This window comes from Chiloscyllium plagiosum, chromosome 31 (assembly GCF_004010195.1).
Source record: "Chiloscyllium plagiosum isolate BGI_BamShark_2017 chromosome 31, ASM401019v2, whole genome shotgun sequence".
Lineage (NCBI taxonomy): Eukaryota > Metazoa > Chordata > Chondrichthyes > Orectolobiformes > Hemiscylliidae > Chiloscyllium > Chiloscyllium plagiosum.
In genome coordinates, this window is record NC_057740.1 from 44,653,103 (window position 1) to 44,670,828 (window position 17,726).

At 41.4% G+C, this 17,726-nt stretch overlaps 1 protein-coding gene across 1 annotated transcript in view; it reads left to right on the forward strand.

Annotated features, from left to right (window-relative positions):
• LOC122565070 (gamma-interferon-inducible lysosomal thiol reductase-like) overlaps positions 1-15,549 on the forward strand; it is a 60,446-nt gene extending 44,897 nt beyond the window's left edge. Inside the window, exons 4-7 of the mRNA XM_043720700.1 lie at positions 4,863-4,958; positions 5,128-5,280; positions 13,479-13,547; positions 15,544-15,549. Coding sequence (XP_043576635.1) covers positions 4,863-4,958; positions 5,128-5,280; positions 13,479-13,547; positions 15,544-15,549 — 324 coding nt within the window. The remainder of the gene's footprint in view (positions 1-4,862; positions 4,959-5,127; positions 5,281-13,478; positions 13,548-15,543) is intronic.
• The last annotated feature ends 2,177 nt before the right edge of the window (positions 15,550-17,726 follow it).

The window sequence follows — 17,726 nt, forward strand, 5'->3', positions numbered from 1 at the left end:
GTGAGAGGGGAAAGATATAAAAGAGACCTAAGGAGCAACTTTTTCACGCAGAGGGTGGTACATGTATGGAATGAGCTGCCAGAGGAAGTGGTGGAGGCTGGTACAATTGCAACATTTAAGAGGCATTTGGATGGGTATATGAATAGGAAGGGTTTGGAGTGATATGGGCCGGTTGCTGGCAGGTGGGACTAGATTGAGTTGGGATATCTGGTCGGCATGGACGGGTTGGACCGCAGAGTCTGTTTCCATGCTGTACATCTCTATGACTCTATGACTCTATCCTAACATAAGCCTTCTAATTCCTCTTGACAAGAGCTTCAACTTTTTTTGTAAACCACGGCTCCCTCCCTCAACCACTTCCCGCCTGCCCAACAGGTACATACTTATCAAGTATCCGCAGGAGCTGTTCCTTGAATAGGCTCCACATTTCAATTGTGTCCATGCCCTGCAGTTTCCTTCCCCATCCTGTGCATCCTAAATCTTGCCTAATCGCATCATAATTGCCTTTCCCCAGCTAGAACTCTTGCTAAAGTAAAAATAACTGAATTGTGGTCACTATCACCAAAGTGCTAACCAACTCCAAATCTAACACCTGACCAGGTTCATTACCTAGTACTAAATCCAATGTGGCCTCGCCTTTTGTTGGCCTCTCTGCATACTGTGTCAGGAAACCCTCCTGCACACATTGGACAAAAACTGACCCATCTAAAGTACTTAAACTATAGTATTCCCAGTCAATATTTGAAAAGTTAACATCCCCATAACAACTACCCCGTTATTCTTGCTCCTATCCAGAATCATCTTTGCTATCCTTTCCTCTACATCTCTGGAAATATTTGAAACCTGTAGAAAACCCTACAGGGTGTCCTCTTCTTTTCTGTTGTAACCTCAGCCCATACTACCTCAGTAGGCAAGTCCTCAAACATCTTTTCTGCAACTGTAATACAATCCTTGACTAATAATGCCACACCTCCTCCTCTTTTACCATTTTCTCTGTTCTTACTGAAACATCTAAATCCCAGAACCTGCAACAACCATTCCTGTCCCTACTCTACCTATGTCTCCGAAATGGCCACAACATCGAAATCCGCGGTACCAACCCATGCTGCAAGTTCACTCACCTTATTCTGGATGCTCCTGGCGTTGAAGTAGACACACTTCAAACCACCTTCCTGCTTGCCGGTGAAGTTTTGCGATCTTGAAACCTTATTTCTAACCTCACTACTCTCAACCTCCTGTATACTGGAACTACAATTTAGGTTCCCATCCCCCTGCTGAATTAGTTTAAACCATCCCGAAGAGCATTAGCATACCTCCCCCCCAGGATAGCGATACCCTTCTGAAGAGAATCCTGTTTGTAGAGGTCCCACCTAGCCCAGAATGAGCCCCAATTATCCAGGAATCCAAAACCCTCCCTCCTGCACCATCCTTGTAGCCACATGTTCAACTCCTCTCTCTCCCTATTCCTTGCCTCGCTAGCACATGGCATGGGTAACAAACCAAAGATAACAACTCTATTTGTTCTAGCTCTAAGCTTCCACTCTAGTTCTATGAATTTCTGCTTTAAATCCCCATCTCTTTTCTGACTTATGTTGTTGGTGTCTATGTGGACCACTACTTGGGGCTGCTTCCCCTCCCTCTCAAGGATTCCAAAAACACGATCAGAGACATCACGAACCCTGCCACCTGGAAGGCAACACCAACTGTGAGTCTCTCTCGTTCCCACAGAACATCCTATCTGTCCCCCTAACTATGGACTCCCCATTGACTAATGCTCTGCTCCTTTCCCCCTTCCCTTCTGAGCAAGAGGGACAGATTCTGTGCCAAAGACCTATGCCCCATTGCTTTCCCCTGATAAGTAATCCCCCCAATAGTATCCAAAATGGTATACTTGTTATTGAGGGGAACAGCCACAGGGAATCCTTGTACACCCTGCCAGTTTCCTTTCTGTCCCCTGACTGTAACTCATTTATCTTCTTCCTGTACCTGAGGTGTGACAACCTCCCTGTAACTCCTCTCAATAACCCCCGCCGCCTCCCGAATGATCGGAAGTTCATCCAGCCCTAACTCCAGTTTTCGAGGAGCTGGGGTTGAGTGCATTTCCTGCAGATGAAGTCAGCAGGGATACTAGTAGTGACCCTTACCTCCCAATTCTGCAGGAAGAACATTCAACTGCCCGAACCTCCATTCCCATTACTCTAAATTCCTAGTGAGACTACTGAAAACTTTAAACAGCATAAAACTAGTCACCTTACCAATGTGGCACACAGAACCTTTTTTTTGGTTAGAGGAGGAGGATGGGGGGGAGACAGTGCCCGAGTAGTGTTTCGGGTAAAGCAACTGCCTAAATATGTAACCTCACTTACCCAGCAGTCCTGTGTCCACTCCTGCTCAGCATACACTCTGACTTTACATGAGGTAAGTTTTTATACTTTGAATTTACTTCCCGTCAGGCCTCTGGTCCTCGTTATTGCTCCTCCCAAAGTAACTGCCACCAAAAAAATGAAGGAGGTGAGATTTTCACACAGTGAGCAACTAGGATATGGAATGCACTGCCTAGAAATGTGATGGAGGCAGATTCCATTGAGGCTTTCTATTGACCATTGGATGATTATTTAAGGAGGAACAAACTGCAGGCTTCTGGGGAAAGGTAGGTGTTTGGCCCAAAATTAAACACTCAGCAGACTGGTGCAGACACAATGACAGAAATGGCAGTCCTCTGCAATATAACAGTTCCATGATTTTGTGAATTTTAAATCTGAAATTAATAGGTTAGTATTAGTCAAAATTATTAAGGGATATTGGGAAATTGTAAATTAGGTTGCAGCTCAGCCAGTCATGTTGTGTTGCATAAAGCAACATTTGTACCACACAAATGCCAAGCATTGACCATCTCCAACAAAGGGCACCAGATCATTTCCTCTTGACATTCAATGTAGTTACCAACAATGAATACAGCAATGCCCAGCATCCTGGGAGATAGTATAGGCCAAAAATTGAATGGTCTATCCACATAAATACTGTAGTTTCAAGACCAGGTCAGAGGCTAGGAATCCTGTAGTACATAGTTTGCCTCCTAACTCATCAAAGCCTGCCCACCATCTACAAGGCATAAGTCAGAGGTGTGACAGAATACTCCCCACTTGCCTGGATGAGTGCAATTTCAACAACTCACAAGACGCTTGACACCATTCAGGACAAAACAGTTCTCTTGATTGGCACCACATCCACAAATGTTCACTCCCTCCACCACAGATACTCAGTCACAGCAGTGTGTACTGTCTACAAGATGCACTGCAGAAATTCACCAAGTTTCCTTCAGCAGCACCTTCCAAATGCATGAGCTCTACCATCTAGTAGGATAAGGGCAGCAGATACATGGGAACACCACCACTTGCACATTTCCCTCAAAACCATTCTGACTTGGAAATATTTCGCCATTCTGTCAGTGTCATTTGGTCAACATCTTGGAGTTCTCTCCCTATGGGTATTGTGCAATGCACAGCCCATGGACTACAGCAGTTCAGGAAGACAGCTGACCAACATCTTCTCGAAAGCATTTAGTGATGGGCAGTAAATGCTGGCCCAGCCACCAATGCCCACATCCGGTGAAAGAATAGGTAAAAACACCAGCACACAGAATAGGTTAGTTTGAGAATAGATCTGACCATTCAAAACTAGGTATTTTGAGGCACACTGGAGTATGAACAGCAGCAGGACTGCTTTTACCTCTATCCTAAGACCTCACTCTATCGTAACTATCAAGTCATTGTACCAAACTCAAAGGATTATGATGTTCTGAATAAAAGACAAACAAACATGAAACTAGAGAGAGAAACACAGTTAATATTTTGAGTTTGATATGACTCTTCTTCTGAAGTTCTTCTGAAGGAGTTCAGGAGGACAGACCAAGAACAACCTTCAAAATGAGTTACCAACTGAGAAAAGGTAAAGCATTGTACTTGATGGATACTAAACAGTAGAAGCAACCTGCTGTAGAAAAAACTGAGCACTGCACTCATGAAAACTGACAAACAATGAAACAACTGACCAGAACAGTGAATATCCCATCCTCTATTATGTCGGTATACAGCTTAACAATGCTGGAAGTCATGAAGCATTTCTATTGGTCTTCTGCGAGAGGAACTAAGTAATGACTAATCCCAGCCAGTAACTGAGGTACATAGCATTACAGATGCCAGATTTCAGTCAAATTATTTTACCCTATGCAATATCAAGAAATATTTTACTGTACTGGGTAGTGCATGGGCCTTATAGGTTATGGACCTTTTTAGTACATCTACATCACTAGCGTTTATCCTCCACTTAGTACAGAACAGAAGTCCTGACTTTTCTGTGCTCATCTTTCGCTCCTGTTCTATTGACACCCACCTTCATCCATAACCATGTCCACATCCGCCTTGCTTCAAGTCTTAGCCCTCATTTCCCCGTACCCTTACCTCGCTATTCTCTTATTCTATTCTGTTCCCTTTCCCACTTACCGCTTGATTCCTAGAGTTCATTAAATTCACTGAGTTGAGAAACTATTGTGTTGTCTTTCTTTTCCAATTTTATCAGGCTTAACTTGACACCAGCTCAAAACAGAAATTTTCAGCCCCTTTCTCACTGAAGCAATTTTAATTTTCTTATAAAATTAATGGCTATAAAATAGATTCTAATTAATTATCTTATTATTTGATAGTGCATTAATTGTTCACTATCATAATCTGTATTGAGCACTTTTCAATTTTATTCCAATTACTTATATGTAGCTAAGGAGAAACTGCACACTCAATGAGTTGGTAATGCAGCTATGTGATTATATTTCGTAATATTTCTTGTATGTGATTATATTTGTCTAGGCATGCATGATTCATTACCTTAAGAATGCTACAAGTTATATGCCAGTAATTTGTTGCATGGAATCTGCCTCTTCACCTCTCACTGGTGCCCAGAGTGTAAGTACATTAACACTCAATAACTAGACTCAATGCTAATCCAATTAAGGGTTTATAATCCAATTAAAGGGAATTCATTTATTGAATCCCATCAATGCTGCTACAATGATTCAGTCTGATGTCTTAACATTGTGCATGTCTTATTCTGGGAAACCATTAACTTTCACAGTGTTTACAAGTGCATGCACCAACAGTGCTTTGGGATACCATTATAAGCTGTGTGAACGGCAGTAAGGGAAATGAATTGATGCATCAAAATGCTCAAATGACAAATGAACTGGAGCCATCACATAATTATGTCCCATGGATCTTGATCAATGGGGTAAGAGATTTTATGGAACATTATTATATTTTTGTGTAAGTACAATCTCAGTAATTTGAATAGCCTGCTGTGCTGTGCTTATGAAGTGAATTGATATAAGGCGAGTGAGTTTCTGTCATGTCTTTCACTTTTTATTCAGGTATTTTCTTCAAACTTGGCACAACACGCTCAATAGTTTGGACATTTGTTTTGAAAATTTCTAAACCAATGCCTCCTTGGCTATAAAAGAATCAAAGGTGCAGTGTTTCCTTAACTGTATTGTTAGTGTCCTGTTTTAATTTCCAAGAAGCACTTGATTTCCATTGGATTGAATGAGTCGTCGACATGTAATGACTAATAATCACTGTCATAACCTTTATATTATTGACCCTTCAGACTAACGATGACTAAACTGATGTTAAGTTTGTGAAAATCTTTTGATTCTATAAAATCTGTTATGCATTTCTCGCATTTTCTATTTTAACGTGTTCCTGCACGATCTTTAGTTCCTATTTTAATCTACACATTCTCAGTGAGATTTCAAAGCAAGGTATGGGGACACGATGGCTTTGTGGTATTATCACTCAGCTATTAATCCAGAAACCCAGAATAATCTTCTGGGGACCTGTGTTCGAATCCCACCATGTTAGGTGGTAGAATTTGAATTCATTAAAAAAAAAATTTGGAATTAAGAGTTGACTGATCACCATGAAACCATTGTCAATTGTCAGAAAAACCCATCTAGTTCACTAATCCCCTAAGGAAGGAAATCTGCTATCCTTACTTGCTCTGGTCTACAATTGACTCCAGAGCCACAGCAATGTCGTTGACTCTCAATTGCCCTCCTAAATTGCCTAGTAAACCACTCAGTTTTATCAATTACTAGAAAGTCACAACAAACAAATGAAATTAGACAGACCACATTGGAACCACAAAAGACAACAACAAAAACATAACACAACACAATAATAAAAACATAGCGCTGTCGACTGTGCAAAGTCTTCTTAACAAAGATCTGTGGGCTAGTGCTGAAATTGGGAGAGCTGTCTCACAGATTAGCCAAGCAACAGCCTGACATAATCACTCTTACAGAATCAAACCTTGTCAGAGGTAGTTTCTTTACTCAAAGAGTAGTAGGGGCATGGAACAACCTGCCTGCAACAGTAGTAGACTTGTCAAATTTAAAGCATTTAAATTGTCATTGGATAGGCCTATGGACGAGAATGGAATAGTGTCAGTTAGATGGGCTTCAGATTGGTTTCACAGGGTGGCACAATGTTGAGGGCCAAAGGGCCTGTACTGCACTGGAATGTTCGATGTTCTATGTTCTTTGTTCTATGTCCCATGAGCCAGTGGGAGCAGGATGCAGGCTTTGTTGCCTTTCTTTTCCCCTTCTCCGCCATTGTCTGCCTAAACGTTGAGGTGTGGGACTCAAAACATGTTACAGCTTGATGGACAACTTGGCACTATTTTTAATGATATCAAAGGTACCAGTCTAGTTATTAGAACATAGAACACAGAACATTACAGCACAGTACAGACCCTTCGGCCCTCAATGTTGCGCCGACCTGTCATACCAATCTGAAGCCCATCTAACCTACACTATTCCATGTACGTCCATTTGCCTGTCCAAAGGCGACTTAAATGTACTTAAAGTTGGTGAATCTACTACCGTTGCAGGCAAAGCATTCCATACCCTTACTACTCTCTGAGTAAAGAAACTACCTCTGACATCTGTCCTGTATCTATCACCCCTCAATTTAAAGCTATGCCCTCTCATGCTCGCCGTCACCATACTTGGAAAAAGGCTCTCCCTGTCCATCCTATTAACCCTCTGATTATTCTTTTATGTCTTTATTAAGTTACCTCTCAACCTTGGTGAAGACTTGGTGTTCCTCTTTTAAACTGCCAAAAGCCAGTACAAAGGTGGAATAGAGGAATGGGATGGGTTCCAGCTGAATCATGCTGATGTGTACCTGGACACTGAGATCTCTCTGCTCATCTACACTACCAAGAATCTTACCATTAGCCCAGTACTTTACATTTCGGTTACTCTGCCCAAAGTGAATCACCTCACACTTGTCCGCATTAAACTCCATTTTCCACCTCTCAGCCCAGCTCTACAGCTTATCTATGTCTCTCTGTAACCTACAACATCCTTCGTCACTATCCACAACTCCACCGACCTTAGTGTCGTCTGCAAATTTACTAACCCACCCTTCTACGCCCTCATCCAGGTCGTTTATAAAAATGACGAACAGCAGTGGACCCAACATCGACCCTTGCAGTACACCACTAGTAACTGGACTCCAGGATGAGCATTTCCCATCAACCACCTACCTCTGTCTTCTTTCAGCAAGCCAATTACTGATCCAAACTGCTATATCTCCCACAATCCCATTCCTCTGCATTTTGTACAATAGCCTACTTTGGGGAACCTTAAAAAAAGCCTGCTGAAGTCCATATACACCACATCAACTGGTTTACTCTCATCTACCTGTCTGGTCACCTTCTTAAAGATCTCAATAAGGTTTGTGAGGCACCCTTCACAAAACCATGCTGACTACCCCTAATCAAATTATTCTTTTCTAGATGATTATAAATCCTATCTCTTAAAACCTTTTCCAACACTTTACCAACAACTGAAGTAAGGCTCACTGGTCTATAATTACCAGGGTTGTCTCTACTCCCCCTCTTGAACAGGGAAACCACAATTACTATCCTTCAGTCTTCTGGCACTATTCCTGTAGTCAATGATGGTTTGAAGATCAATGCCAAAGGCTCGACAATCTCCACCCTGGGTTCCCAGAGGATCCTAGGATAAATCACATCCGGCCCAGGGGATTTATCTATTTTCACAAATCTATTTTATTATGGTCAATGATACTGTGATTCACAAAAAGCTTCAGAGTCCATTTGAAGCATGGATGTTTTTGTCTACCTTAAATATTAGCCAATTGAGAGAATAAGAGTGGGCAAGGGAGATTTCTTTGCGGCAAGGGAGACCATTAGTTGGTCTATCACAGTTGATTTTGCAGAAGTTTTATCTGAATGCTTCTGAACCTTACTTGAAGAATTATTGAATCCTTAACAAAAGAAGATGCCTTTCAGCCACTCGAGTCTGCTCTGACAAGCCTAGTTTAAATCTTCATTAGTCCCACTTCCAGCACTTGGCCCCATAACCTTGAATGTTATGGCATTTCAAGTACTCATCCAATTACTCTCTGTAGGTTGTGAGGATTCCTGCCTCAACTACTCTCCCAAGCAACACATTATAGACTCTACCATCCTCTGGGTGAAAAACGCTTCCTCAAATCCCCTCTAAATCTCCTGCCTAACCCAAACCCAATCACACTTTAAATTAGGTCCCTTCTTAGCCTTCTCTGCTTAAAGAAAACAACTTGAATGTATTCAGCCTCTCTTCCAAGATGGCGGTGGAGTAGGACTTCTAAACTGTAGCTCATTCGCTCTGTCCATTTCTTTACTTTCTCTCCCTCTTTTCACGTTTTTTTTCTTTTTCTTTTCACTTCCCATCCTCGGTGGCACGGTGATGTCTGGGGTGAAAGCCAGCGCAGACACCCAACATCAACATGGACTCAGACTCATGTCCTCAGAATGGGCCTGACTCCTGGCCATGAGGTGAGGTCTGGGTTGGAAGAACAGTTATTGTAAACTCTTATTTCTCTATTCTTCTAATTTATTGCTGGACTTTCTATTTCTTTTTTTCATGTTTTTCCCCTAAAAATTTGAACTTAAGAATCTGTTCCTAGGTATCCTGGTACCTCAGATGGCACTGTAAGCAGCTACTTGTAAACTTATCACTGTACTCATGTTAGTACATGTGACAATAAAACTATTCATTTTAATTGACTGCTAAACTGCTCCATATGAGTTAGATTTTGAATTAGATTACCTACAGTGTGGAAACAGGCGGTTCGGCCCAACAAGTCCACACCGACCCGCCGAAGCGTAACCCACCCAGACCCATTCTCCTACATTTACCCCTTACCTAACACTACGGGCAATTTAGCATGGCCAATTCACCTAACCTGCACTTTTTTGGATTGTGGGAGGAAACCGGAGCACCCGGAGGAAACCCACGCAGTGACGGGGAGAATGTGCAAACTCCACACAGTCAGTCGCCTGAGGCGGGAATTGAACCCGGGTCTCTGGCGCTGTGAGGCTGCAGTGCTAACCACTGTGCCACCGTGCCGCCCACAACATCTTGGTGAATCTCTTTTGCACCCTCTCCAATGGAGTCACATCCTTCCTATTGTGTGGTGACCAGAACCACTTACAGCACATCTATAGGTGTGACCTAACCAAAATTTACATAACCTTCCTACTCTTATAATCTATATCCCAACTAATAAAGGCATATGTCCTTTCACTAACCTGTCCTGCCACCTACAGGGGCTTATGGGCAGGCACACCAAAATTTCTCTGAGTTTCCCAGTGTCCTGCCATTCATAGGGTACTCCCAGGTATTGTTTCTTCTTCCTAAGTGCATCACCTGATATTTATCTGGGTTAAATTACTTCTGTCGCTGATCTTCCCAATTGATTTATATCGTCCTGTAACCTCAGACCTTCCTCACTGTCAACCACCTGGCCAAGCTTCTTGTCATTAGCAAGCTTTATTTATCATTCCTTCCAATCACATAATTTCTTCACCATTGTTTATATATCACAAACATTGAAGCAGTGTGCCACTGGTCACCAGCCTCCAGTCACGTAAACAGCCATCTACTTCAAACTTTTGTTTAATCAAAGTCTCAACCTTAAAACTGCCCAACTGAAAAGAGGAATTCCAGATGTAAATAACAGCCAATCTAGGACCCGTGGGCACAGCCTTAGAATTAGAGAGGGTCAATGTAAAATGGGAATGAGGAGACATTTCTTCAGCCAGAGAGTGGTGGGTCTGTGGAATTCATTGCCACAGAGCGCAGTGGAGGCCGGGACATTAAATATCTTCAAGGCAGAGATTGCTAAGTCTTGATCTCGCAAGGAATTAAGGGCTATGGGGAGAGTGTGGGTAAGTGAAGTTGAAATGTCCATGATTCAATGGCAGAGTGGACTCAATGGGCTGAATGGCCTTACTTCCACTCCAAATCTTATAGTTTTAATCTGGAAACCCTCATAACATTTAAAAAGTACTTGCAATGCCCAGGCATAGAAGGCTATGGACCAATGCTGCAATGTGGGATTAGATTAGTTAGGTGGTTCATTTTAACTGATGTGGACGTGATGGGTCATAGGACCTTTTTCTGTGCTGTAGATATCCTGAATCACTTGTTTGCTGTGGCTGAGGAAATCCTGCCAGACACACAGTGTGGTTTTAGATCTTCCAGGTCCAAAATATTCATAAAACAGTTAGTCCATCCTTCAGATCAGCTTAGAGAGCCTTCTCTGGACTGCTTCCAATGGCTCTATATCTTTCCTGAGTTAAGGGGTCCAAAACTGTTTGCTGTATTAGAGCTGAGCCCTTAACCATAACCCCAATGCATATCTAAACGTATGGACTATGTGAAGGAAATTGGAAGAGATGGAAGTATTTAGACATTTTTCTGGAATGAACCGGATCATGTGACCTACCTGCTAATTACTGAAGAAAAATGTTTAATGTGTGCTGTAAGACAGCTTCTGATTTATTTTCCTGGAATCAGGAGACTTTGGAGAAGTGAAGCAGAGGTAAGACATGGGATAATTTTTTTGTAATAACTGGGGAGAAATCTGGTTTTGAGACAATTAGGGACCTTAGCTAATGATTGCCTAGCAACCCCCTGTGATCTTAAAATTCAGTTTTGGAGACACAGAAATGGGTGAGTAGTGAAAACATTGCCAAGGTTGCAAATCCACCTGGAATCCTGTTTCTTAGAAGGAGAATAATAGGTTTTCCAAATACCATTATTTGTGTCTAGTCGGGGAAATTGAGTCACATTATCTCTAGGCTATTAATCCAGAGACCTGGATTAATGTTCTGGGGACATGGATTCAAATCCCCCAATGACAGATGGTGGAATTTGAATTCAATTAAAATCTGGAATTAAATGGAATTAGAAGTCTAGTGGTGACCATGAACCCATTGTTGATGGTCAGGAAAAAACCTCATCTGATTCATTAATGTCCTTTAGGGAATGAAACTGCCATCCTTACCTAGTCTGGCCGACATGTGACTCCAGACCCATAGCCATGTGGTTGTCTCTCAACGGTCCTCTGGGCAATTAGGGATGGCAATAAATGCTGGCCTAGCCAGTGATGCCCTCGCCTTGTGAATGAATAATAAAAAAAAATTGCAAGGACCAATTCTCAAATCCAGGTTGATTGGAATCAGAACTGAACATTAATTTACAGCTGTTAGCAATTCAGCTTCATCAGCAGCAAGTTCTATGGATGTGAGAAATCATAGAACACAGAAACGTACAGCGCAGAATAGGCCCTTCGGCCTATGATGTTGTGCCGAGGATTAATCCTAATAGAAAATAAAATAACCTAACCTACACACCCCTCAATTCACTGCAATAAAATAACCTAACCTACACACCCCTCAATTCACTGCTGTCCATGTGCATGTCCAGCAGTCACCTAAATGTCCCTAATGACTCTGCTTCCACCACCACCACTGGCAATGCATTCCATGCATTCACAACTCTCTGGGTAAAGAACCTACCTCTGATGTCTCCTCTATACCTTCCTCCTAATATCTTCAAACTATGACCCCTTGTGCCTGTCAATCCTACCCTGGGGAAACAGCTCTGGCTATTGACTCTATCCATGCTTCTCATTACCTTGTATACCTTGATCAGGTCACCTCTCTTCCTCCTTATCTCCTGAGAGAAAAGTCTAAGCTTAGTCAACCTCTCTTCATAAGTCAAGTCCTCCAGTCCAGACAGCATCCAGGTACACCTTCTTTGCACCATCTCCAAAGCCTCTGTATCTTTCCTATAGTAGGGCGACCAGAACTGGACACAATATTCCAAGTGTGGTCTAACCAGGGACTTGTAGAGCTGTAGAAAAGCCTCACGGCTCTTAAACTCGATCTCCCTGTTAATGAAAGCCAAAATTCCATATGCTTTCTCAACAACCCTATCCACTTGGGTGGCAACTTTGAGGGATCTATGCGCTTGAACACTAAGATCTCTCTGTTCCTCCACACTGCCAAGAATCCTGTCTTTAATCCTATATTCAGCTTTCAAGTTCAACATTCCAAAATGCATCACTTCGCATTTATCCAGGTTGAACTCCATTTGCCATTTCTCAATCCAGCATCACATCATCATATCTTATCCTCCATTTCCGGATCTTTGGGCCACAAGTTGTTCTTTTACCGTTTTTTATCATTTTCAAGAAATAGCTGGATATGGTTCTTAGCGCTATAAGCATCAAAACGTATGGGGAGAACAGAGTGGGAAAAGAAGACAGAATAGATGGTCAGTCATGATCATATTGAATGGAGGAGCAGGCTGAAAGGGCTGAATGGCCTGCTTCTGCCCCTTTTTTTTATATTTTGATGTTTTGCATTTTTTCTAAGAACTCATCATCTCTACAGACACTTGCCTTTGTGTGCTTTGTAACTGTGATTTAAGGCGATGTACTTTTAAATCTGGATCATAACATATGTATTAACCAGTTTTTGCCATTTACTTTAAGAATAAAGTTTGCCCAGAAGAAACAGACTATTTTTGAGTTCATTAAAGAAGCCCAGAGAATGTTTCTTTTATTCTGGGAAGTAGTAGAACCTAGTGGAATTGGCCCCAAAGTGATATAGGAGCAGAAGTAGGTCATTCAGCCTGTCATGACTGCCCCGCCATTCAACATGATCATGGCTGATGGAACACTTCAATGCCTTTTACTCAAACCATCCCATAATGCTAGACACATTGGCAATCAGAAATTTATCAATTTCTACTCTTAGCATACTCAAGGTCTGAACCTCCACAGCCGTCTATAATAAAGAGTTCCAAATGTGCATAACTCTCCAAGTAAAATCAAATCATCATCTCATCCCTCTTGGCCTATAAGGATGTCTTCGTCTTAACCTATTGGCTAATCTCGTCAAAAAGTAATGTTCCTCAAAGCATTTGAATTGTATGTTCATGTTTTCATTTTTCCCTGCTTTGTGGAATTTTGTTTGTGCAGTTTGTATAAAATTAGATGTCAAGGCAAGTATTAGATTTATGTTGTTTTCATGCCCTAGAAGTGATTGATTTCTTTGCATAGGAACACTCAGAGGAGCTCCAGTATCGTGCTGAGAATGATCTGTTCAGTCTGGTGTGCGACACATACATAGTAAGTAAAAATGAAAATTCTATTCAACTTCTTGTCTGTGGTACAAGGAAATTCAATAAATACATTGGCAATACACTGCAGGTCAGTGGATTTATAACAAATTTAAGGCAGCTTTTGTTGTAATATTTTCAGAATTTTCAATTTATAAGGTGCATTGCAAAAATTCACCAAGGTTATTTATTTAGCACCTTCCAAACCAATGAACACTACCATCCTGAAGGACAAAGGCAGCAGATACAAGGGAACACCATCACTAGCAAGTTCTCTTCCAAGCCACTGACATCCTCACTTGGAAATATTTTGTCATTCCTTCGTGTTACTGGTTAAAATCCTAGAACTCCCACCCCAAGGATAATGTTGGTTGACTTACACCAAATGAACTGCAGCGGTTCAAGAAGGTAGCTCACCATCATCTTCTCAAGGGTATCTAGGAATGGGCAATAAATGTTGGACTAGCCAGCAATGCTTGCATCCATGAAAAAATAATGAAACAAAAAATGCCAAACAAAGTTTCAGATGGCATAAACGTTCAATCTATCCAATTGGTTTAATAAAATTCCTGATGGGAAGGGATCCCCAAACATTCTCAATATTGTTATCAACATTGAAGAATTGAACTTTAAACAATTTGAACATGTCTGGCAAATGATGGAGTTCCCTCTATAGTCTCTGAACATACTTTGATGGTTCAAGGGTGGCATAGTAGCTCAGTGGTTAGTGCTGCTGTCTCACAGTGCCAGGAACCAGGTTTGATTCGAGTCTTGGGCGACTGTCTGTGAAGTTTGCATGTTTTCCCCATGCTCCAGTTTCCTCCAAAAATGTGCAAGTTAGATGGATTGACCGTGCTAAATTGCCTATTGTGTTCAGGAATGTGTAGGTTATGTGCATTAGCCATGGGAAATGCAGAGTGACAGAGTAGGGGATGGGTCGGGGGTGGGATGCTCTTTGGTGGGTTGGTATGGACGTTTTGGAATGAATGGCCTGTTTCCACACTGTAGGAGATTCTATATATTTGATCTCCCAAAGTGCAGCACCTCACACTTATCCAGATTAAACTCCATTTGCCATTTCTTTGCCCATATCCGCAACTGATCTATATTCTGCTGCGACCTTTGACAACGTTCTATACTGTCTACAACTCCACTGATCTTTGTATCATCTGCAAACTTACTAACCCACCTATCTACATTTTCACCCAAAGGCAGAGGTCCCAGTATAGATCCCTGTGGAATACCTGCTAGTCATGGACCTTCAGCCAGAAAAACACCCTCCTGCCACTACCCTCTGCCTTCTATGGACAAGCAATTTCTTACTCCACATGGCCAAGCCATCATGGATCCCATGCATCTTAATCTTCTGGATGAGCCTGCCATGAGGGACCTTGTCAAAACCCTTACGAAAATCCATGTAGACAGAATCCACTGCTCTACCCTCATTGATAACCTTTGTCATCTCTTTGATGAATTCATTCAAGTTAGTAAGACATAACCTATCCTGCACAAAGTCTTGCTGGCTGTCCCTAATTAGTCCATGTTTTTCCAAATGCACGTAAATCCTATCCCTAAGAAGTCCCTCCAATAGTTTCCCAGCCACTGATGTGGTCATGGGAAATGCAGGGATACAGTAGGCGGGGTGGGTCAGGGTGGGAAGATTGGTGTGGACTTGTTGGGCTGAATGGCCGGTTTCCACTCTGTGGGGATTCTATTTAAAAAAACATGCAAAAGCCAAACACAGAAATCTAGAATCTTGTGTGCAACATCAATATTGACAACTTACATTTGTACAGAACACTTAATTTAAAAATATGTTGCAATGCAAGTTTATAATATGTCATTATACTTGAGAGAATTTATTTCTAAAGTAGAGTTTTGAGAAGGGGTCTGAAAATAATTTGAAATAAAGAACTAAAGACAACTATTCTAGGAAATTGTCTGGCTTAAGCTAAATGTGTCAATCAGCCACATGATATGAAAATTACTGCTTATTGTTGATTTAGGTTTGAATGACATACAGCAATATAGATGGCGAGGGACTGCAAGCAGGTTGAGTTCAGAACAAAAGCCCTAAACCAGTGGGAAGGCATTTTTAGTTTGTGGAATCCTCAGGCCAGAAGAGTTGGAAAGGAGCATTTTTTAAACGTCCTCATCAATGTAGTCAAAGTCAGGCAAAAATTAATGAGTTATTCTGTCTGTGTGTCTCGGGGAAAGGAGAGAATCTCATCTGGACAACGTGCAAAAAAATTCCAAAAGGAAACATTTGCAGCCGCATCAATTCAATTCGAAATTTTGAAGTAGAAATAGGAGTAATTTTCACTGAAGTTGAGTGATTGTAAAATAATTGTTGGGAAAAAAGATGAGTTGAATCCTTCTTATTGCTGATTGTAATAAGATCTTTCAAAATTGTCATTTAAGAATATCTGCTGACACCTCCAAAATGTGCTCAGTATGTATGTGCAAGGTGAACATTTGTCATTCCAACCTGGTGGACCATGTTTATTTTGTTTATTTAGGCATCGTCATGTTTATAACTGGTAGGGCATTTCACAAAGTGAGCTTGTGCAGAACTTCCTGCATGCACAATGTGAACGTTTTGGAGCTACCAGAAGACATTGCCTGCATGTATACATATATCTCCTTGTTCTTTTCTATTGTGTTACAAAACATACATCCTTTTTAAAAAATTGACAGCTTCAATGAATATGTTTAGTGACTGACACTCCAGTAACTGAATTGTAAAGGAAAATGATAATTTAGATTCCCTACAGCGTGGAAACATGAAGTGCTAGCCTCGTCAACATTGCACGTATCCAATAAAAGATTTTTTAAAAGTTCATGGAAAGCATAGACAATGTTTCTGTACTTGACAAGAGTTAGTCCTGTAAAATCATATTGAAGACTGGCTAAAGAATTACTCTTGAGATTTATCTTTGAGGATAAATTTGTATTGAATGTTGAAGACATGAAGCGATTTATTTTAGTTGAGAATAGTTTTGTGAAAAGATACTGAAACTCATTTTCACATTAATCTACAAATATTGTAAACCTTTTGTTCTCTATATGAAACCCAGTGGCAACATGCTAAGGTTATGAATATTTGTGATGTAACTACATTTGCTTGGTGTTGTATGTAATCTAGCCAATAAGATCAAAAATTATGAGTAAATTTAATAAATGCTATTCAATACCTCAAACCTGCTCCATTAAGAGACCATGCATGATTACTGAATCAATGAAGCAGAAAACTCAAAAAGAGATCATGCTGTGAGGTTGAGTGAAATAGGAGTTAATGGGAAGGGTGAGGGCAGTAACAAATTAAAAATACTATATATGAATGCACAAAGTATTAGAAATAAAATGGATGAGCTTGAGGCTCTTTTGAAAATTGGCAGATACAATATTGTGGGGATAACTGAGACGTGGCTTCAAGTGGACAGGGCCTGGGAAATGAATATTCAAGGCTACACGTGCTATCGTAAGGACAGACTGACGGACAGAGGGGGTGGGGTGGCCATGTTGGTAAGGGATGATATTCAGTCCCTTGCGTGGGAGGACCTAGAATCAGGGGATGTAGAGTCAGTATGGATAGTGCTGAGAAATTCTAAGGGTAAAAAGACCTCTTAGGAGTTATCTATAGGCCCCCAAACAGTAGTCTGGATGTCAGATGTAAGTTGAATCAGGAGCTGAAATTGGCCTGTCGCAAGGATGTTACTACAGTTGTTATGGGGGATTTCAATATTCAGGTAGACTGGGAGAATCAGGATGATATTGGACCTCAAGAAAGAGACTTTGTGGAGTGCCTCCGAGATGGATTCTTAGAACAGCTGGTACTGGAGCCTACCAGGGAGAAGGCAATTCTGGATCTGGTATTGTGCAACAAACCAGAATTGGTCAGGGACCTCGAAGTGAAGGAGCCATTGGGAAGTAGTGACCATAATACAATAAGCTTCAATCTGCAATCTGAAAGGGAGAGGGTACAATCGGAAGTGACAATATTTCTGTTGAATAAAGGGAACTATGGAGCTATGAGGGAGGAGCTGGCCAAAGTTCAAAGGTGCAATACCTTAGCAGGGATGACAGTGGAGGAACAATGGCAGATATTTCTGTGTATAATGCAGAAGATGCAGGATCAATTCATTCCAAAAAGGAAGAAAGATCCTAGGAGGAGGCATGGGTGGCCGTG